Source organism: Grus americana, chromosome 5, assembly GCF_028858705.1.
Source record: "Grus americana isolate bGruAme1 chromosome 5, bGruAme1.mat, whole genome shotgun sequence".
Taxonomy (NCBI): Eukaryota; Metazoa; Chordata; class Aves; order Gruiformes; family Gruidae; genus Grus; species Grus americana.
The window spans coordinates 4,575,407-4,596,071 of NC_072856.1; the positions used below are offsets into that span (position 1 = coordinate 4,575,407).

At 41.9% G+C, this 20,665-nt stretch overlaps 1 protein-coding gene across 9 annotated transcripts in view; it reads left to right on the plus strand.

Annotated features, from left to right (window-relative positions):
* Positions 1-20,665, plus strand: part of NAV2 (neuron navigator 2) — a 408,453-nt gene that overhangs the window by 170,262 nt on the left and 217,526 nt on the right. For 3 of the 9 annotated variants that reach the window (XM_054826431.1, XM_054826432.1, XM_054826429.1), the window contains exon 1: positions 11,562-13,164. The exons of 4 other annotated variants lie outside the window; for them this stretch is intronic. In XM_054826431.1, the coding sequence (XP_054682406.1) occupies positions 12,907-13,164 (258 nt within the window). In that variant the 5' untranslated portion in view covers positions 11,562-12,906. Of the gene's footprint in view, positions 1-11,553; positions 13,165-20,665 lie in introns of those variants that run through there. 2 more of the 9 variants (XM_054826428.1, XM_054826433.1) reach the window with 2 other exon arrangements.

Below are 20,665 nucleotides of genomic sequence, written 5' to 3' on the forward strand. Positions count from 1 at the left end.
CATCCCATCTATGCTGCAAGGGTTGGGGCAGGGTGCGGGGGTGTTTGTGGGGGGCGCAGGGATGGGGCGCGTGGGCTGTGCGCAGTTCTGCTGACTTCCCAGGTGACGAAGAGTCGCTATGAATCTCCTGTGCAAGTGTCTTGACTTCTTTGATCTACTCCCTAACATTCATCGGGATACAACATCAGATTCCTTAAACAAAACAAAAGTGTTAAAAGAATATTAGGATTGCTGAAATACCAAGGTTAAGGATCCAAAGTTTAGGAAACGCCAGAAGCCAGATGTCATAGGTATCTGCTTTTTGCGTTTGTGACATAATAAAGTCTTTTTGTCACGGTGATGCGGTTTTTAAGGGCACGATCATATACTGGTTTTCCTATGTTGGCCTTATATAGCAGTGAGTTAGCAAGCAGTTACTTAATAGTATATTTTATTTAAAAAGAACAGTATGTGAGACCCTAACCTTTATTTACTGTACTTGACTAAATTCCTCTCTAAACACACAATTCTTGCTTTCCCCCCAGCCCCCACGGTTTTTCCTCTTGGGTTCTTCAAAGTGGATAGTGCTGATCAGTATAGTACCTAAATAGCGTACTGGCAGTAACGGACCTCCCCGTCATCTCTGGGTGAGATCTGGTGGATTATGGGGACAGTACCATCTCTGTTATGTAGGTAAGGGACTTAAACGCTGGGAAAGTGAAAATGAGTATTTTACTAACTTTGTCCACAAAATACGTACCTGATTTTGAGGCACACACTGTGTAATATTTTATAGATTCAGAGCTTCCATATCCTCATGCTATCTCTTTTTTTACACCTGGGTGTTCATCCCAGTCCTGTTCCCATCGTTGGCTCTGCTCTTTGGACCTTCCTCTTTGGAACCAGTTTCCATCTCCACGCTCCTTCATAGTCCATGCTCTCAGCCCCACTTCCAGGTTCTCTCCTTCAGCCTCGTTATGTTCCCCTCTCGTTAGATTCCTCCTTTTGCTCATTCTGCTGTGGTCCAACTCAGCTTTTGAGATAGACACGGGTAGCGTTGTGACTCGTATACTGGAAGGAAAGGAGGGGTTTTTTTATATATACAACTACCCCAAACACCAGTTGCAGAGAATTGTGTTTCTTCTGGTCCCTCCGGGCTGAGGACCGCTCAGTTCAGCCGGGGGTCCCAGCACCTGCAACTTGTGGGCTCGGCTGATCTTAGCAGCTGAATTGAAATGTTCTTATGGAGCGTGTGTAAAATGAAATGACTTTTCCATTGGCTGCGTTGCGTGCATTTCAGAGAAACCACATTAAACTTATTTCTGGCGCAAATGTCACTGTCTTGCCTAATTGCGAGTTCCTTGTTCAAAGCTCTGGAGTGCCAGAGCTTGTTAAAGCAAAGGTAACTGGTGCTTTTGTGTGTGGTTGAGTAATGATGTGTTGTTCTACCTTGGTTCTGGCATTTTGGCTAAAACATTCCAAAATTTTCAGCCTGAGGTGGGCTCTGACATTGTACTCTTCATACCAGCGTATTAAAGCTTGACAAAACTGAGCTGGGAATGAGATGATAGAGTGGGAAATCTCTAGTCAGCTTTACTAAAACAATGATCATGTTTACGAAAATGAGACCTGATATTTAATTATTCCCTAATGGGGTTTGAAGCTTCCTATGAGCAACAGGAGCGGCGTAGGCACCGCGCTGCCTATCCCAGCACTCCAGGAGTGTTTGAGCAGCGAGTGCTCGTGGTGGGTTTTACAGCGATGAATTCTCATTGATCTTTGCTAATGCAAGGTTAAAGCTTTGGTATTTGCTAGTGCTCTCATTTTTATACGGTATGCTTATTACTCTTTTGAATTGGAAACGCTTGTTCAGCACAGTGTAAGAGAGATTGGAATTGGCTTCGTGATGCTGCGTTGCAAATAGCGTCAAACCTTTTCCTGTTTATGTAGAAGTGTTGTTCTGGCTTTCTCAGGCCAAATTAGACATCACCACATTTTTATTCAGCTCACAATACGTGTGCACGCATGCATATGCATACACAGTTGTAATTTTTTATTGTTGTGCTAGCAGGGATACTGTCCAGAATATTTTTTTTTTTCCTAACATCACAGTGGAAACGTGATGATGATTTTGGAAGCGGATGCAGCTGTCTGAAAACGAAAAAGACAAAATAGAAACACAAATATTTTGTGTCTGTGCAGAAGGACTAAAAGGTAATTAGCCAAGGATAAATAAATGAGTTTATTCTGAAAGACTCAAAATGGTGACCCAAAATTTTTTGCAAGGTTTTCTGTATGATGGCGTTTCTATGTTCAAAGTTTTAGTCCAGGAATCCTCAGACGAAAGTGAAAACTGTTGGCAGGGGAGAGCAATGGGAAGTTATGCCTGAGAGAAGAAACCATCTCACTTGTAAACGTGAACGTTGCTATTTTAGCTTTTAATTCTGAGAATTAGCAGTAGCAGCTCATCCTCAAATTGCTCTTCTAACATTAGGTGGTCCAGAATTGCATGAGGTAACTTAACATGCCATTTTATCCTGAGTCTGTAATTGGAAAAAGACAGGAACAGCTAACTGCTATTAATTGCGCAAGCTATTTACAGGAAAGAAAATTTTGTTTTTCATTTATATTCATATAGAACCGTGTTAGCGCTGCTGCAAAGTCATGCACTTCAAAGGTCTCGCTTTAATATTGTGTATCGAATACTAATTTCTGTTACTGAAAGTCTGTCTCAGCCTATAATTCCTGTGCATTTAGCCAGAGCGTCTCTCTTGTTTCCCAGCTTGTTGTTAACATATTCCCCAGCGGCCGCCTTTCTCGTGTGCCCTTGTACGTTCTCCTCACCTCTCAAGTGGACGCGGCAGACTCCTTGGGTGTCACCTCTAGTATCTCACTGCGTTCTTGCCAGCCTTTCTGGTGGCCACCAATCTGTGGAAGATGCTTCCGTGTCTCCTGTCTGATGTTACGCCAGCTCCCTACCTGCGCGCTGCAGGTGAAGTCAGGACGCAGTGGGAGAATGCAGTAGTAGCAAAGGAACTTACTGAGATGTCCTGGTACTGCAGTTTACACATTCGTTATACCCTAGGGTGAAAAAATGCATTGTGGTTTGCATTTTATATTGAAATCGCTGCTAATGCAAGCTAGGTTAATGTAAATTGCAAATGTAAGCATCTGTTCACATAAATCAAAGTGATAACGCGTTTGTGTTTGTGAGAGATGTGGGAGAAGAACTGAAAGAAAAATCACACTTAAACATGTGCTACAGTTTTCTTCCTACAATTTGATCTGCTGGTATCTTCTGCTGGACCTTCTGCCTAAACATATTCTTGTGATGGAGCAGACTATTTTTTATAGCTGATTTCCACTTTAGGTTCTTCCAATGGGTTGTTATAATCATGATTATTTTATCTTTTATTTTACCTTTTATTCAGGAGTCATTGGGGTAATTCAGATTGGAAGGGCCCTCAGGAGGTCTCCGGTCTAACCTTCTGCTCAAAGCAGGGTCAGCTATGAGATCAGACCATGTTACTGAAGGCTTTATCCAGTTGGGTGTTGAAAAGGAGAAGCAGAGCTGGTTATGACTAAAGTCAAGACTTGCCTCGGTTCTTCAGGAAGCCAGAGGTGCACAGCCCCAAGGAATAACTGAAGGTGGAACAGATGTTACACGTGTATTGAAACTTCATTGTGGATCGTTATCTGAAAAGGTTTATAATTTGCCAGTTATTTTCCAGATGATTTTTTTTTTTAATGTGCTGAGGTAGCAGATGTGTGTGTTGTATTCAACTCTTTAAAGTCATTTTAGGAAGTTAAACAGATGGATGAGTTTTGAAATTCAGCAGCATCTCTTTCAACATCTGTAACATCGTTGTTTCATGAGCCAACCGGGATAGAAGGGAACAGAGCATCTGATAAATACTTTGCCTATGACAAGCTGGCCCGTTTACCAGCAGCCAATAATACACTAATGTTGTGACAGGAACGATTGACTACTGCTGCTTTTACAGCGGAGTGATTTGAGGTTCCAGACAGTTTTCTTTTTTTCTTTTTTTTTTTTTTTTAAATCTTGGACTAGCTTGAATACAGGTTGTTTTACTGCAGGAACAAACAAAGCTAAAACAGAAGGTGATTGTGTCTCAGAACGCAGAAAATCATTCCATCAATTGAATTGCATCTATCTAAAACAAATAAAAAGGTTTTATATTACAATGATCTGACCACTCGAATGGCAAGAGGAAATACGAAATATAGAAAAATTATCTCTCAGGGCTATGCCTTCTGTTTGTTGCTTGTTTTCCAATGATAAACGCCATCCAGATCTTCCTTGGGGGTGATACAGCACAGTTGGGCTGTGTAGTGTTTGACACCTTCCCAAAATATTCCAAACACTGCGAATAGCATTATTAAAAATCATACCATGGGCTGGGTAAGGGAAATGCAATGCTGTCAGGTCTTTATACTGCAGCTTTAAACAGTGTGAGTTCAATACAGCAGCATGGGTAAAATTCAGGGTGGCAGGAAACCTTAGGGTGGAATAATGTCATGTCACTTTAAAAAAGTAAAATAGATTAAATGTTGAAATATCAAAGCTGTTTAAGGCAACAAACATGTCATTAATCATTACACTGGGAACCTCCTTTGTTTTGGTTTGAAACAAAATATTAGGACAACATTCAGTTATTTTTTATGTCATTTTTGGGTGGTGTATATTACAGAAGCTTGAAAAAATCCGTATTAAACCAGTAGGCAGGTTAGTTATTGGTTTGCTAATGGGAGAATGAGAGAACAAAGGAAATATAAAGATATGTGAGAAGGGAAGCTTGATGCTGCCATGCATGAGGCTGCGTGGTGGCCCTGCAGCACTTTAGTTTTGCGTATTCTGTGTTAGATTAACAGAGAGATTAAAGAATAACCGTTTCCTGTACGTTTCCTTGCAAAGACATCTTTGAAGCTTTCTGGTTTAAAACTGAACGTGATGTTTGGCAGCTGCGAGTAAACCTCTCCCTCGAATGTATACATGATTTTTAAATATAAAATGAATCAGTACTTTCTGTTGGTTTTCCACAGTTTACGGGGTAACCCTCGTGAAATTGCCTTGTGATAGATCGTCACATTGGAGATGGAGGTGGCAGACTGGGTTTTCTTGGATGTCAATTCTCATGAACGGTCACGGCTGTTGGGCTTAAGGTTGACTTGAGTTGTGTCTGTGTAAATCTGAAGAAGTTTCGCTGAAATTTTTGACTTAAGAATTTCAGTAGGACCATGAGTGTACCCCAAGTTTTAGCTGCTAAGGATGCGCATTTATTTTGCGTAAACATCAAATCAGGACTAATCTTGTTTTAGAGGAGCTGTGGAGGTAGGCAACATTGATACCAGGGCATTGTGTTATGCACTTTCTATGTTTCCTTTTATATCATTGTGAACAATCCAGGGGGGTTTTGGGGTTGGGTTTTTGGTTTTTTTCCCCTTCTGGTAACACGTTCAGAAATAGCTGGTGTTTGTAACATTGCAATTAATCATCGTGATGTGATATGGTGCATTGCAGGTGACCTCCAGTAGCGAACCTCTCCGGAATGGTTGCCCTGTGGGAATGCTCTTTTTTTGGCTTCTAGGGAAGAGCGGCTGCCTGCAGATTTTGGTTGTGAGGAGTACTTGGCAGAGCCTGCAAGTGTGGGACGGTATTGGTTGTTCTCTGATATCTAGTTGGCAGCTGGTGAGCACCACAAGCGCTACTTCCATGGCTCCAGAACTGCACTGTGCGTCGCCAACTGAACTGGATGCGTGGGCTCAGTATACAAGAGGGGTTTTTAATACAGATTCATTGGTAATGAATACTGATGGGAAGGGAGATAATGTGAGTATAGGATAAGACTGGAATAGTTTATCTAAAGAAGATTTTGATAAATACTTCTAATTTGGAAGTCAGATTCTGATGTTGGCTATAGAGAAGCTACACTGATTTAGAGCAGGTGAAAATCTGACTCTCACCATTCAGTTTGAATAGTGATACTTTGCTCTTTACAAAATAACTGCAGTTGCTTAATGATAATCTGGCCAATTTGTGTTTGTTCAAAGCTGCTGATGTGGGAGACATGGATGGCAGCTGAGGCTGGGTTGGAATGATTAAGCAGATCCAGCTGAAAAAAAGGCTTTGAGATACAGCCTTTTCTTCTGATCACTTCTCGGATGGTTTCTGCGTTTAGGCTCTGACAACTCTTCCAGATGCTGGAGCAGATGCATTTGAAACGTGCCAGTAAGGGACAGCAAGGTTACAGAAGGTGACTACCTGAGGATATGAGATTGTTAGCTTGTAAGTAGTGGATTTTTCTTTTTCCCTGCCCCTTCTTGAGAAGGTAAGGAGAATAGCAGCACAGGGAAGAGAGCATTTTTTTAGGTCCTCTTCTTCATATTTCATCTTAACTCGATGGTTCTCAAAGTCAAGAGTAGTTTGTGGTATTTGGATCACCGTCACCTTCCTTCTGTGATACTCTCATTAGTCACAGATGTTTTCTTTGCTTTTCCAAATACATGAAGCCATAGGCAATGTCAAATCAGGCATCAAATAATACAGGAGCTAGTATTATTAACCTTGTGGAACCAAAGGACACGTGAATAGATTAAGAATACCCAGATGCACATCTCTGTTGGGAAGACGTGATTTGTAAGGATCTTTCTAAAATGGTATTGAAATATTTCTTCCAGGTGCTGTTAGTGGCACGGAAAGACAATGCCTCTTTTTATGGTCACAGATGTTAAGAGAGATGGAAGTCAAGGTTACCTATAGGTTGGCCTGACAAAGCTGCTCTGTTAGGATCGTAGAAATTATTTATGCGTATATGTTTTACACAGTGGTCACTGCTGTGACTACAGTATAGACATACAATATGCTACTATATCTTACAACACTGCAGAAAGCATTAATTGAAATAAGCTCTTGCACTCCTCGTCGCTCTCACTCCTGATGAGTTTAAGGCTGAGGAATGAATTTTACATGCAAAGGCGGAGAGATGGACCTTTTGAAAGCCCATCACAGAACCCCTGTCAGTATGTCCGTCTCCAGCCAGCTGAGCCCAATTTTTATCAGATTCTGAGAAACTGATATGGCTACAGATCCAAAAGTGACAGAAACGTAATGAAATCACGGATGTGGATGTTGATCAAAATGCATTTGCTATGACAGTGGAAACTTATGTAGCTTTTGAGTGAAGCACTACCAGAGTTAGATTTATGTAAAATGGCTGTGTAGGCCAATGATAAATGCATCGTGAAATTAAAAAATACCAGTCTGGAATGAGGTGGGAAAAGTATTTCAGTGCAGTTGTGATGTCAGCTCCTACTGTTCATGCTCGCATTACAAAACCATGAAGTGTTCTGGTACAGAAACAGGATTAAATACGAGCATTGTTCACAAGACGCTCGTTTAAAATGGTGCCGGTTTGTGTCACCACGCAAAAGTGTCTGCCTGTGTCGCTAGAGTGGCTAGTGAAACTCCCTCTGTATCTTCTGAAAATGAGTGTAACGGGTGTTCTTGTCCAGGTGGAACTTAGCTTGTGTATTTGTTAAAACACAACACTGTTATAAAACGAGGCGGAATTAAACCCAGTGTGAATTAGAAACGTATCAGGGGATTACAAAAGGGATTTTAGATCAGAATTAGCGTAATGCAGACAAGAGTTTTGTGAAAAGAACTGGGAACAGAACCAAGGTTTCCTCCTTTTCTCTCTGCTCTATATAAAGAACTCACATGTACAGATTATGATTGCTGTGGTGAGAGGATGCCAAATTATATAACGCTTCTACCCACATTCCTCTTTTCTAACCTCTACCGTTCCTCTTGGGGGAACACAACAAAAAAATTAGGAGCTTGATCCCGTTTACACCTTTATGGGTTCTTTCATAAAATGGTAATGTAAATCTGTAGCCGGGATCAGGCTTTTACATAGTCGATACTCTGATCGCGGACAAAAGATGGATGTGAATGTGCAAAATGTCTGCAGTACCAAAAATAGGTCCATATTTATTCCTGTCATAACTTCAGTTCAGTTGATGGAGTTGTGCCAAGGCTGTGAATGTGCCCACAGTCTATAGGGCAGCTGGCTGCCTGGCAGGAGTCAAGCTTGACGAGAACGCTTTTGTAAGAACGATTAAGCCTTCCCATATTGACAGTACGTGGTGACATTTTAGGAATATTCACCTAGGCTTGAAACGATTTTCTGGGAGATTTCAGATACATCTGTAATGCCTAACAGACAAGAATAGCATTGATCAAGGTATTTTCAAGCCTTGAGTTTAGTTCCGTCAGCAGTTCTGAATCACCAGACCAGTTAACGAGGTGTCCTAATTGATATATTAATTCTACATAGTTTTTCCACTTACACTAATGTAATATTTGGCTTCATTGAGGATGGGTATTAACCACAAGTTGAAAGGAAGGTCTGATGCTCTGATCCTTTGCTACCTTTCATAAAGCTTTTAATTTTACTGGCAATAGCCACATGCAATCCATATAGGCATTTTCTTTCCGCTTGGGTTTAGAGACCCTGTTCCGTTGTTAATTGATAGTTTGCGAGCAACGAAGGCAGCTTCAATAGTTTTACTGTTCCAGAAACGTTCATCTCATTCAGAAAGATCATCTGTTCAAGAGCAGTCGACCCTGGCTTTCGTTCTGTTTACTGGCTTTGTTTTGGGCAATGTGCTGACTTGCCTACACGCTCTTCAACTAGAGAGTGTTCAAATAGTTTCCACTGATGTGTTACGGTCGCCGGTTCACGTGAGTCTGCTCACTAAAATTTTGAGAATATTTAGCCAGTTCTCAACACCAGAGTTTTGGCACTGGAGGTGATGCTACATGGTGCTAAGTAGCCACAGCCTGGATCTTCAGCAATGGCATCTCCTGAGCTTAAAATTCAGTCCTACAAGCCAAGTCACTAGGAGTGTTTTGTGGTGTTTTGTTGGGGGGGGGGTGGTGGTGGTTTTTCCTAACAGGGAAGTGCTTGTTTATAGCAGCTTTCCCTCCATGTTCCCCCATTTGGGGAGTGGGTGGACGCTCGCTGGACCACAGGCAGATAAGGGGGGGGATGTTGGGATTATTCAGGCAAAGATACTCGTTAAACCTAAAGCTGCAAGGGAATGTGCCCCTAGTTAGTGGCTCATCCAACATTTGTGGCAGGAAGGAATGAAGCTCTTGCTTTTTGTTTAGATAATTTGCCCGCTTTTTGTTATTACTTACAGCTTAGATGCAGAAATTTGGTTGATTTGAAACAGGGGAAGGGAAAAGCAGTTGGGCTTTTCAAAGACGACAAGGATGATAGGTTCCCAGATCCCATTGACTGTCCAAGAAAAGTAGTTTCTTTTAAAAATCCTAGCCTTAAAAACAGGTAACATCAATTATACATTTAAAAAACCCCATCAAACTAGTCACTTCCAAAGACAGACAAAAATTGATGTTGCCCATCTTTGCAGTTATAGCCTGTAATGCGACGTGCTAACAATTTATGACCTCATGGCACGGCTGCACTGCCCCTGGATATAGTACATTGCATTTCAGTAGCATTATGCTGTGGTGTTTGGATATATAAAGCAACATATGCAACCCAGGTAATGGATTATTAATGGAAAGTTTTCTCTTAAAAAGCCGGTTTTAACTGAACCTGTAAGAGAAGCATTAATCCTAGGCCACTCGTCAAATGTGTTATCAGGAGTTCACATTAAGCTTTGGTAAAGAAGGGGTCCAATGTTACTGATTTGGCAAAATAACTGGCAGGAGCACAGATTGGCTGTATTCAGAAGACATCATCTTCACTTCAGTAGGCAGGACTGCACAGCAAGAAATAAAGTATTTTCCTTTAGCTGTGGAATATTCAGTCCACCATCATCAAAGGATCCAATTCAGTAATTGTTAAAGGAGCAATGAAAGGAATCCTTTTCTTTTACTGAAATTAACTTTGTTTTGGTATCCTGTAACCTAGCTCGTTTTCCAAGATGAAAACAAAACAAAAACTGGCAAGTTCTGTGCATCTGGGATTGGTGGCCTGAACCTCATAAAATGTGTAAGTGAAGAACAGAACATAAAGCTGTCAATTAGATCTTCTAATAGCTTTTAAACATTACTATATTTTATTACAGACCTAAAATTAGCCTTGTTTTTGGACTTGGAACTTGTTCAATTTTTTCATACTTCAGCCCAACCTTCTTTTTAGCAGGCGAGGCTGAGTTTTCAGCACTGAACAATGGGAATGGTATCACAGCATTTTAGACTTTTCTGCTCCCATAACTACCGGTCCTTTCATATGGTAAATCTGACTTTCTTCATTGAGCTATAGCGCTTTGACATTTTCTATATAGCCGCATGCATGGTGTTTTGACAGGGGAGTGAATGTTAGAAGGTCCATCTCGGTGAGATGGATGAACAGAGATGTGCGGTTTCCAACCTAAGGTTAGTGAATAGAGGGGGGTGAAAGGTGGGAGTAGTTACTTGTAAAAACATCATCATCATCATCATCAAAAAATCCCACATAGTACAGCTAATGTCTTCTGAAACTGTGTTCTGTTAATGGAGACAGACCTTTTTACATTGCAATGTTGAGGAAGAATAGTGCTTTTATAATGAATAGAATACACATTCTGACTTCAATTTCCAGTTTTTCCACTTACGCACTGTGTAACCCTGGATAAGTCATTTAAGATGACATCCACAGAAGGATCCAGCAAGCAGGTCTCACTGATTTCCAGTTTAGCTACCTTAATCCTAAAACGCTATCCTGATCCTGCTACCTAGTGCTGGAGACACCTACAATCCAGAAATGCCTCATTTTTCTGTCTGAAAGAGTCTCAGATGTAAAAAATTGGGGTTTGCTCATTAAAACTTTCCCAAAATTCTGGATGTCAAATAGGCAAGACCCAGGTCCCGTTGAAGCAGGTGGCGGACCGTGCTTCAGCCTTCCTTCTCTGAGCACTCCTCGCAGCCTAGATGGGGCACGGTGGTGGGACCGTGCTGCCTTGGCCCTGCCGAGTAGCTCCGTTGGTTGGACTCTCACCCAGCGTGTATTTCAAATATTTCAAGAATAGGTTCATTGCTTCTCTCTGCTTGCTGGGATCGCTCTTGTCCCTGCCACCCAGGCAGTGGCGTAGGGATTCAACCTTCAGGCAGTGGACGAGGTGAGAATATGGAGCTGAAGGAAGTGCCCCTGCTTGGGACAGCCTGCAATACCTGGGGCTGAGATGAGGATGTGATTTAAAATGCACCTTTCTCTTCTGTGTCTCGTGTTGGCTTTGTGAATATTATCCTGAGGCACCCTCCCCTCCCTGTATATAATGTAGGAAGCCTATGTGGTAACTCAAAGCCTTTGGCTGCCTGAAAATTAGGTGTTGTGGCACTGTAAATCCCTGTGCTAAGACCCCCTTACAAGTCTGAAGGCATCTCTCTGCCTCGAATTTCCATGCTGATAATCCTCCGCGGTCCAGGATGGTGCTCTGTGGTCAGAATTAGGGATACGTGCAGCTCTGAACCATGTAATGCTTAGCAGGAATGAGGGAATGTAACGGATCACGGTATCTGCAGAGCAGCATGGGGAGGAACCGGTGTCACCAGAAGAAAGACTCCTAAAAGCCGAGTGCCAAGTGTTGCTATAATAGGGCTGGATTACTCACTGTGCTTATTCAAATTCCCGTTGACGCTGGCAGCGGGAGTTTTCCCGAATAGCAACGAACAATGAGTCATCTCCAGGTGTTTATATTTGAAAGCGCGCTTTTTTTTTTTTGCCTTTTTTTTTTTTTTTAAAAAATTTCAAAAAGAAACCGGTACGAAGCTCCCTCCGTGCCGCCCCCAGAGCATCTCTCCTCCGCCCCGGCGCAGCCCCCGCCGAGTTCCCTGCCCGCCGCAGGACTTGAAGCCGCTCCTCCCCCTGCGGAGAGACACAGACGGAGATTTTTTTTTTTTTTTTTTTTTTTTTTTGTTCCTGCTTCGAGCAGGCAGGGCCAATCCGGGGGCCGCCCTGCCCGCACCGTGCCGCCGAGGCAGCCGCCGCCCCCCGCCCGGGCTGGTCCCCGTCCTCCCCCGCGGGAGAGGCGCAGGATGCGCTGAGCAGCGCCGGGCGGGAACCCGCTCCACTGCGGGTTGGGAAGATGAGGTGGCGGCTGCTTTCCCTTCCGTCTGACAGCCGAATGATTTGATTTTTTTTTTTTTCTTCTCCCTCCAGATTTTTCATGATCAACGCTGGGGGAACGGGGAAATCTTGTGGCCACTGGCATATTTTTATTTAAAATTGCTGTCAGTGGACGTTTCCCCTTCTGCTCCGGCATCGCTGTCCTGTTCACAGCTATTAAGACTTAAGAAGCTTGATTCTCTAAGGCTCGTATCCAAGGGCATCAGTCATTAACACACTGAGCTACATCTGCTTCTTGGCTAAGACTGAAGAAAGACATCTTAAGCTGGAAATCCTGCTTGCTCGCTCACTCACTCTAGTGCTTACGGAAGGGGAAGCATATGCAGCAGCAGGTTCCTTTTTTTTTTTTTTTTTCTATTCCAAAAGGCTGCCTGACTTTGAAGATGCGGTGACAAGATAATGGAGTGAAAGTCTCCCATTTCCAGGGAAGAAAATTACAGGAGTCAGCCAGAGAAAGGAAGGAGCAAGTTAAATAACAGCAGAAATAAGAAGGAGGACAGTGGTGAAGAACTGAAAATAAAATTAGAGGAAACAGGTGGAAGGCTGGCATAAGGCTGGGAGATATTTTAGGCTGAAAGTGATTTTTTTTTTTTAATTGTTTTTATTGTTGGTTTTAAATTCTAAGCTGGTTTTGGAGATCCCTGCAGTAAACCAGGCTGCTTTAGTGTAGACCAGCTTCCCCAACGTGTCCTTTTCCCTCTCCCTGCCTGCTGTCTCTGCTCTTGCTGCTGCTGACAGAAACGTGTTAGGAAAGCAGAAAGAGAAAATGCCAGCCATCCTGGTAGCCTCCAAAATGAAATCGGGACTACCTAAACCCGTACACAGCGCTGCTCCAATCCTGCATGTCCCAACGGCCAGGACCATCCCACAGCCCTGTTACCTGAAGTTTGGGAACAAGGTGGAGGTGACGAAGCCATTGTATTCCAGCCAGATTCCTCTCAAATCTCCTAATGGACAAGAAAACGCAGGAGATGGACCCCTACCAAGGAAGAGTAGCTCAGTAGAAAATGGATTTGACACACAGGTTAGAAGGCACCAAACACTGGGGAGGTGTACGCGAGAATTTGTTTCTATATTGAAGGTGTGCAGCAGGTTTTCTGAGGTAGATGGTGTGAACAGCAGTGAGAGGAGGGGGGTGGGGGTGTGTGTAATAACATCTCTCTCCAGTGCCGGGATGTTTTATATTCCGCATAGTGGCATGTGTTTCCAGGGGATGGCTGTGTAATTTTGTCAGCATGGTGGAGCTGATGGCGGGGTGGTGAGAGATGGGGCTGCGCGTGCTGACTGCCTGTGCTGCCTTCTCTGCTGCCTTTGCTTCTACTTGTGGGATTTATGGAAGGGAGATGGTAGAGATGATGTTTATGGGCTGTGTTCTTCGTGGTCTTTCTCTAGGTGGTAATTGTAAGGGCTCGTTTGTGCGCCTGGGATGGGGAAAGATTGCTGGTTGTCGTGTGTTCTGCGTGTGGTCGTGTACCGTACCGGAGCATCAGTTGTGTGAATATTTTGTATTTGTAGTTGTGTGGGGAGTGAATGGGAGGCAGTGCTTGATGTTGAGGTACAACGTGCATGTCATTCTCAGTGCAGCTAAATTAAGTAGATTATGTAGGAAATTAATACTCAAGTGGAATTGTCTGTTACAATGCTATATGTACATGACATCATAGGTGCAGCACATTATCAGTACGCATTTCCCTTTAACGCGTATCAGTTTTCTCATGTATTTTTATATATGCTGCTTCCTGTATAGGGAGGAGAAATATACATTCTTCAGCTCGTTTAATTTTTGGCAGCATAGTAACATTTTCAGCATGGCTCACATTGCCTTGTACTGCTGATGCCCCAGTGTGCTCAACAGCAGCGTAAGCAGCTAGGACGTGTGTTAGCGTACTACGGTGTGAGCAAAGCAGATGGTCTGCTGCAGCAAGCAGAATTGATTAACGTTATACAGAGATTGCCGTATAGCAGCGTGATGTATTTTGGCAACAGCCCTATACGTTACAAGCTGCTTCTACCGATATCTGAGCCCAGTGGAAGGTGATACCGTTATACCGGGATAGGGAAATGATGACAGATACTTATCTTCTTTTATTTTTTCTTTTCCTTCCTCAAGGAATAATGGGTCATCCCTACCAGCTAGATTTTGAAATCTACAGCCTCGTAACCCTATTCTCTTAAGTGCGACTACTGACTGGGTGTGTTTGGCCCCATGCCCTGAATTTTAGGATATGCTGCGCTTTGGTCGCTGGCAGACAGGGTGATGGATCGGGCTACTCGGGCCAGGCAAATGTGACCATAGCAGTTCTTGGGGGACTGAGAGACAGAAAAGGAGACAGACAAGTATTGGTGGCAGGGGTGGTGGCAGCAGTCAGACCGACCTGCGCATCACATCGTTCTTAAGAAAGAAACAAGTACCCTTTTTTTTTTCCCCTCGTGCTAGAGTCTGTCGTCCTGATTATGAAATGTCAGCAAAATCTCATTATATGCTGCTCTTTCTCTCAGACACGCCTTGGTTTCTGCATAAAAATTTACATTCCTGCAAAAGTGATTGTTATTCATAAATACTTTCTCATCTTAAAATAGATTATAATCAGAGAGATCCTACCAGTGGTAGCCGTTTGCAGCGGGAAGGGGAATACTATGCTGGTTTTAACCCTTACACAGATGTGGAACAAACCCCATTTTTTCATATCCTGATGATGAAATGATCTGCGTGCTAATTTGTTAGATATAAACTGGCAGGAATTTTGGCCAAAGGAATTTCAGGTAATTTTGAGTTTTGAATAACTTCAGCAGTGGGAGAAATCCTAAGCTTTGTCCTTCTCAGTAACCTCATTGGGGTAGCAGTCTTAGCAGATAACCAGCACCTTTTAAGGTGTGAGCCAGTGAGCTTTGTTTTACTATCCATTATCCTGAATAAACACAGTCCTTTTTTGTTATTCTTATTGATCCAGCTTTGATCCCTCTGCCCACATAAGCACTCAGGTTTTTGCCATTCAAGGTAGTAATTTGGATGGTTGGTCTATATCTAAAGGGAGATTTTTCCAGATTGGTTGTATCAAGGGCACTATTTTTTTCTTTTCCTATTGTCCCTCCCTCCCAAGGGAGGAGGAACGGGATGGATGGACAGCTGTCAGATGGTATGTCCGCAGCTGAAGCATTTTCATCTTGGAAGACCTTCAGCTACCTTCAGGTGTAGAAGTACTTTCTGATAATAAGCCTGGTAAGGTTTAGTCTTAAACACCACGCTAGGACTAAATATCTCAAGAATCATAGACAACGTCCCGTGGGGGTGATCACTTGCTTCTCTAGATAAATTATCTTAAGCATCCATGTGGCCCTTGCCATTTTACTGAGCAGGCACCCGGCATGCCCTGTGATTGAGGGAAGTTACATTCTTGTCATGACATTTTCAGTTTAGATCCGCAAGTCGGACCGGCACCAAATGTTTTGGCATCTATCTTCTGTCGATCTCTGCCCCTGCGTGGAGTTTGCAGCCCACAGGGAAGGACATAATATCCTCCTGTGGGGGTGGAGGGAGAATTAAAGAGAGATTGCGACACTTGGATCAAAACCCAAAGACATAAAAATGACTGAAATCTGTTTAACTTGTGCTGTATTCCTTGCTGCGGCTGAACTTGGCATTTGCAGCCCCAAACTCTCTCCTGGAGTTGGAGGCATGAGCTCTTTCCATCAAAACCCAAGGTGCTATCAGGCCACTTTCAACACAAGTGGCAGAGAAGCATTGCTTCTGAACAGCTGCTTAGAGGTTAGAGGCTTTGCTCGGAGAGCGGGATATCTGACTTCAGTTTCTATTTCAACACAAGGGGATTCAAACTCCTATCGTATCTCTGGAGGGTTTCATAATCAACAAGCCACAGGATGTTCTGGGAGTATTTTAGGGAGTTGCTCTTAATCCTGTTGAAGTTGGTCCTCTTTGCACTCCATGATACAGAATTCAGTTGTGTGTACAGAATAAGGACAGGGTGCGACTTGACCTCATGTTCAGGACATCTACATACAGGGAAAGAGATGAATGGAGGGATGAAACAGATAGATGGGATACCTTTAACTATTTGTGCATATGAATTTTTTTCTCCCACCACGGTGTATATACACTTCCACTTTGAATTTCTGTATGCCTTTTTCCCTGCACTTAGTTTACAGATTATTCTAGAGAAGAGGTGGTGTCTAGTGCATAGACCAGAAGTCACAGTGTGAAGATACTAGCCCGTGTTCTAACGCTGTTTTAGCATGTTTCAGGCCACTTGCACACCAGTGATAGGTTCATGGGCTTTTTTGGTGCCAGGTGGTACTTTGAGCCTGATTCTTTGCAGAACATGGGCACTGCAGGTGGCATTCATGGAAGTACTCATTTTTTTAAAACAGCTGAAAATCAAGGTGTCCTCCTTGTGAAATGTGCTATCGGTATTGGTTTTGTTTGGGTGGTTTTTTTTTTTTTTTTTTTTGTTCTTCTTGATATGGTTTTACATGTGTAAGCTGGTTTTTATAGTGACTGGAAGTTTTGTGCTTAAGGCCATATAAGGGCAACATGTTATTTAAAATGCTGTGCAATTTATAAAAAGCATTCTTCAGTGTATTTCAGAGGCACTTTCCAAAGAAAGGTCTGAGGGTTTTAGCATCAGGCCCATTGTAAATGCTAGGCTGAAATCTTCAGTTGATGAATCATGGCAATATCATTCCTATTTTATTGTTACTGATATACACACTCCATTCATTTTTCCATATTAAATTCCCTGTGTTGTGTACGACAGTATCCTGCTGTTGCACTGGTGCTTATTTTGTCTAATTTGAAATCACCCGCCAATAAATTGTACCCGTATTTAGAGAGCATTGTTTTGGAAATATTTAACTTTGTTACCAGAGAAACTTCCGTCAAGTAGATAGCAAGATAGTGATCTCTCATATACAAAATGGTATTTATTAGTTATTCTGAAAAAAAGTCATATGTATTTGGCTACTAAATTTGCATTAGTTATTTAAGACAGAAGTCATTGCCAATTAGAAGTCCATGGGCATGGTAAAATTGTTTGTGCAGGGTGCAAGGAGGAGTCCGGTCTGTTCCAGGAGTACAGTCTGTTGCCATGTTATTGTGCAAGCCACCGAAGGAGATCATGGATTTAATGACTGTGTTTATTGCTGCTATGTTGTATTTCCCTAGCTTCTTGATTTTCATTCTGTGGAGATCCTAAAAAATAATTGCCATTTGTATCTTCTGTAACTATAGCAGTCCTAAAAGCACTGGGACTTTAGTTAAAGTCCTTGGTCCCACCCTTCCACTGAAACACTTCAAGTTGACAGGCATCTATTTAACCTGGTATTTAAGTATGTGTATTCAGCAATTTCCTATAACTGCCCTTAACAGTTGGGCAGGGAGGGGGGTGTGGGGGATTTGTTATTTCTTTGCAAATGCCTTTGCAATATTTGTTTGCTGAAAGTTAGGCAGTTAACCTCTCCTGGTGGACGTGGCAGACGGTCACTAGGTGTTACCATGTTCTCCCTCGTTTTTCTCTTTCTCTACACTAGGTAAATCTAATTCTTCTAACCATTTTTTCTCGGGATTTCTAGTACTCCTACAACTCTTCGTGCTATCTACTGAACTCTTTTTCAGTTTGCCTAGACCTTTTTTTAAGAATTCAGTTCAAAGCTGGATAGATACCATTTGTCTGCAATAAAACCACCTTGCTCAGCTAGATTTTTCCTTCACGTTGCTTTCCCAATTGGTGAAGATCATGTTGAGTGGGGCATTCTAGACCTTCCCCGTTTTCTAGTCTTCCACTGGATTTTTCTTCTAGTGATTTAGTTCTTTCCCAGTGTGTGAAGATGATCTGCATCTGGGGTGTTCTAGATCTGGGGTGTGCTCTAAATCCATTTGTAATCGAGATTAGAAACGTCCCTGGGTTGTTCTCATTAGCCATTCTGTAGTCCAAGTCAATGACAATGGCACAGAATGGAATTGGTAGAGAAGCTCCATTACAGATCCCTGCAAAAAAATCTATTGGATAGCCATTCCCAGGTCGGTAACACACTCCTGACAAATTTCAGGGAGTTTTTCAGTCGGTTGTGCGCTACCTTGAAGTACTCTAGCTCCTCACAAATTGATGACTTAATAGGTTGCTCCAGTATTTTTCCACGCTTTAAATTTAGGCTCGCATCAACTATTTCATGAGCCACGTGTAACTTGCAGTCTGTTGGCTATTGGTTAGCCTTCTCTGCCTCACTACATCCGTTCCCGTGCCATTAGCAATCCAAATGAATCCATATAGTTCAGATATTAGTAATTACTTTTCTATATTTTAATTAACTTTATCAGAAGCCGTTTATACCTCCGTATCACTGTCTTGCTACTGTGAAGCTTCATCAAGAGAAAGATTAATAAAGCATATTGCAGAGAAATTGTGCCTTCCTTTCTCACGTGCATTAGCCGTTTTTATGCATGATACTGGGCTTCTCAGTTTTACTGCAGAGCCATCTTGCAGAAGGGATAGGAATCAAATGAATCTTGATCTGGATCCAATTTAAAGTCAGGTGGACAGTGACTGGTTTCAGTGCCATTATGTGAGCTGCCTCAGCGGTGTAAAATTTGGTCTCGCTACCACTGCTGAGCTAATTATAAAAGAAATTACGAGAAATGTGGTCCGTAATACTGATAACTTCACCATCAAAAGATAGCTTTTTGCAATGTTGGAAGAAACTAAATGAGGTCACGTTTAGGATGTGTACAAAGGACAAATTTTACTAAAGAGTTGGAAAAAAAATCTAAGAAAAGTTATAGATTCGGGCTCTCAAAATATATAACCACAAAAATAATTTTAAATTAGTATGAATTTTTATGAGCTTGCTTATGTGATTATAGTTATGTCCTTACGTACGTTCCTACAAATAAACCTTACTGTATCTTGCTTTCTGATGTTGGGTTTGTCGGGGTTTTTTTGACACACTGTAAGCTATCTGAGGCTATTAAGTAGCCAAATTCTTCTTCTATTTGCGATTACAATGCTTTTGATAATATGTCTATAGATAGATACTGGTAAATATTAAATTGCTAGGATGTTGTTCCAAATGAAATGCTACCAGATAGAAAACAATTCATGAGTTGTTTTATTGTGGTTATTAACATGGAGTTGTCAGTGATCTGTCTTTTAATATAAAAAGCTACCCTGTTTTAATGCCCTGCATATGAACAAAAGATGTAAGATTGCACTATAAACTCAACAGGCTCTTTCATCGTCGGGTTTTCATTTAGAATATGCAAAGGGTCACTTGGAATTCAAACTTCTGTTTAGTTTTTAATTGTATTGGAGAATGTGTGAAAATATTTTTTGCTCTGATTTCAGCTTAATTATGACAGTTCTTGAGTAAAAGAGCACTTGTGTAATGTTCTTTCCCAAGTTCAGTACCTTCACTGTCAAACTGTCCAAGATGGGATTTCCAGAGATATTTATTGTTGAACTAATAAGGCTGCTGTTGAATTCAGTCAAGTTTTTATGGTCCTTGGGAGTGTTTTTGAAACACTCATTTAATACGACCTTTTTTCCTGCTTCTAATTTAGGTTTTTATGCTATTTCTCTGATCTCTGCTAATAAGTTATATCTAAAGGACTTCCAAATTTTAATATACTTAACCTAAGAGCACTACTCCTTAGAGGTAGGGATGTTATTTTATAAATGAATGGCTAAGGCACAAAGAAACTACCCGAGGTCATAAAGTCTGCAGTGCTATAGAAAATTACTAGCTAGTCCCCTGACTATTAGATTATCTTTCTCCTTTGCTGCTACTTGTTAATCAGTTCAAAATGCTTATGCGTATGGTGTCCATATGTTCTCCCTCTGTCCTTGAAACTGTTCACTTACTCCATAAAATTATATTTCTTCAGTGAACACTCTCACTTTCTTTGTACTTGTTTTAGCAAGTAATTTTTGTCACCTTCTGCTCTGACACTTGATGATGTACGGCAGCACCCAAGGAGGACACTTTGGTCCAGCTGTCCCCTAACCAGAAACGGGTTAAATTTTATTTTTCTCTTTTTTTTTTTTTTCCTGGTTCTCTTTCTCCCTGCCTCCCCAGCTGAATTTCTTTGACAGCTTCTAGAGTTTTGCTTCTTACTTTTCCCAGATTTTTGTCCATTGTGTGTTCCACAGAACTTCTCTTTCTTGATGTATATGTTGTATTTCAGTTCCGTTCGACACTCAGTCTCTGCTGGAGGCTCGTTTGAGCTGAACTTGGCTTCAACAGAGAAGCGTTAAGTTTTTCTGCCTCTCCAACCACTAGCTGATATATCTAATTTGTCAATGTTCAAGTGGGGATAAAATAATTTTAATTTGAAAAGCAAGTGTAATGTGAGGAAATGGAAAGGTGAAAGCACCCGTGTGTATCGCAGACCTAGCGCGGGCACCACTTGAGCTGTACAAGTGTTCTTAGTGGCTGAAAATCATGCTGGCGTGCTTTATGGAGCTCATCATAAAGTAACATTTGCTAATCTTCTGCAAAATACTCTCATAAAAAAT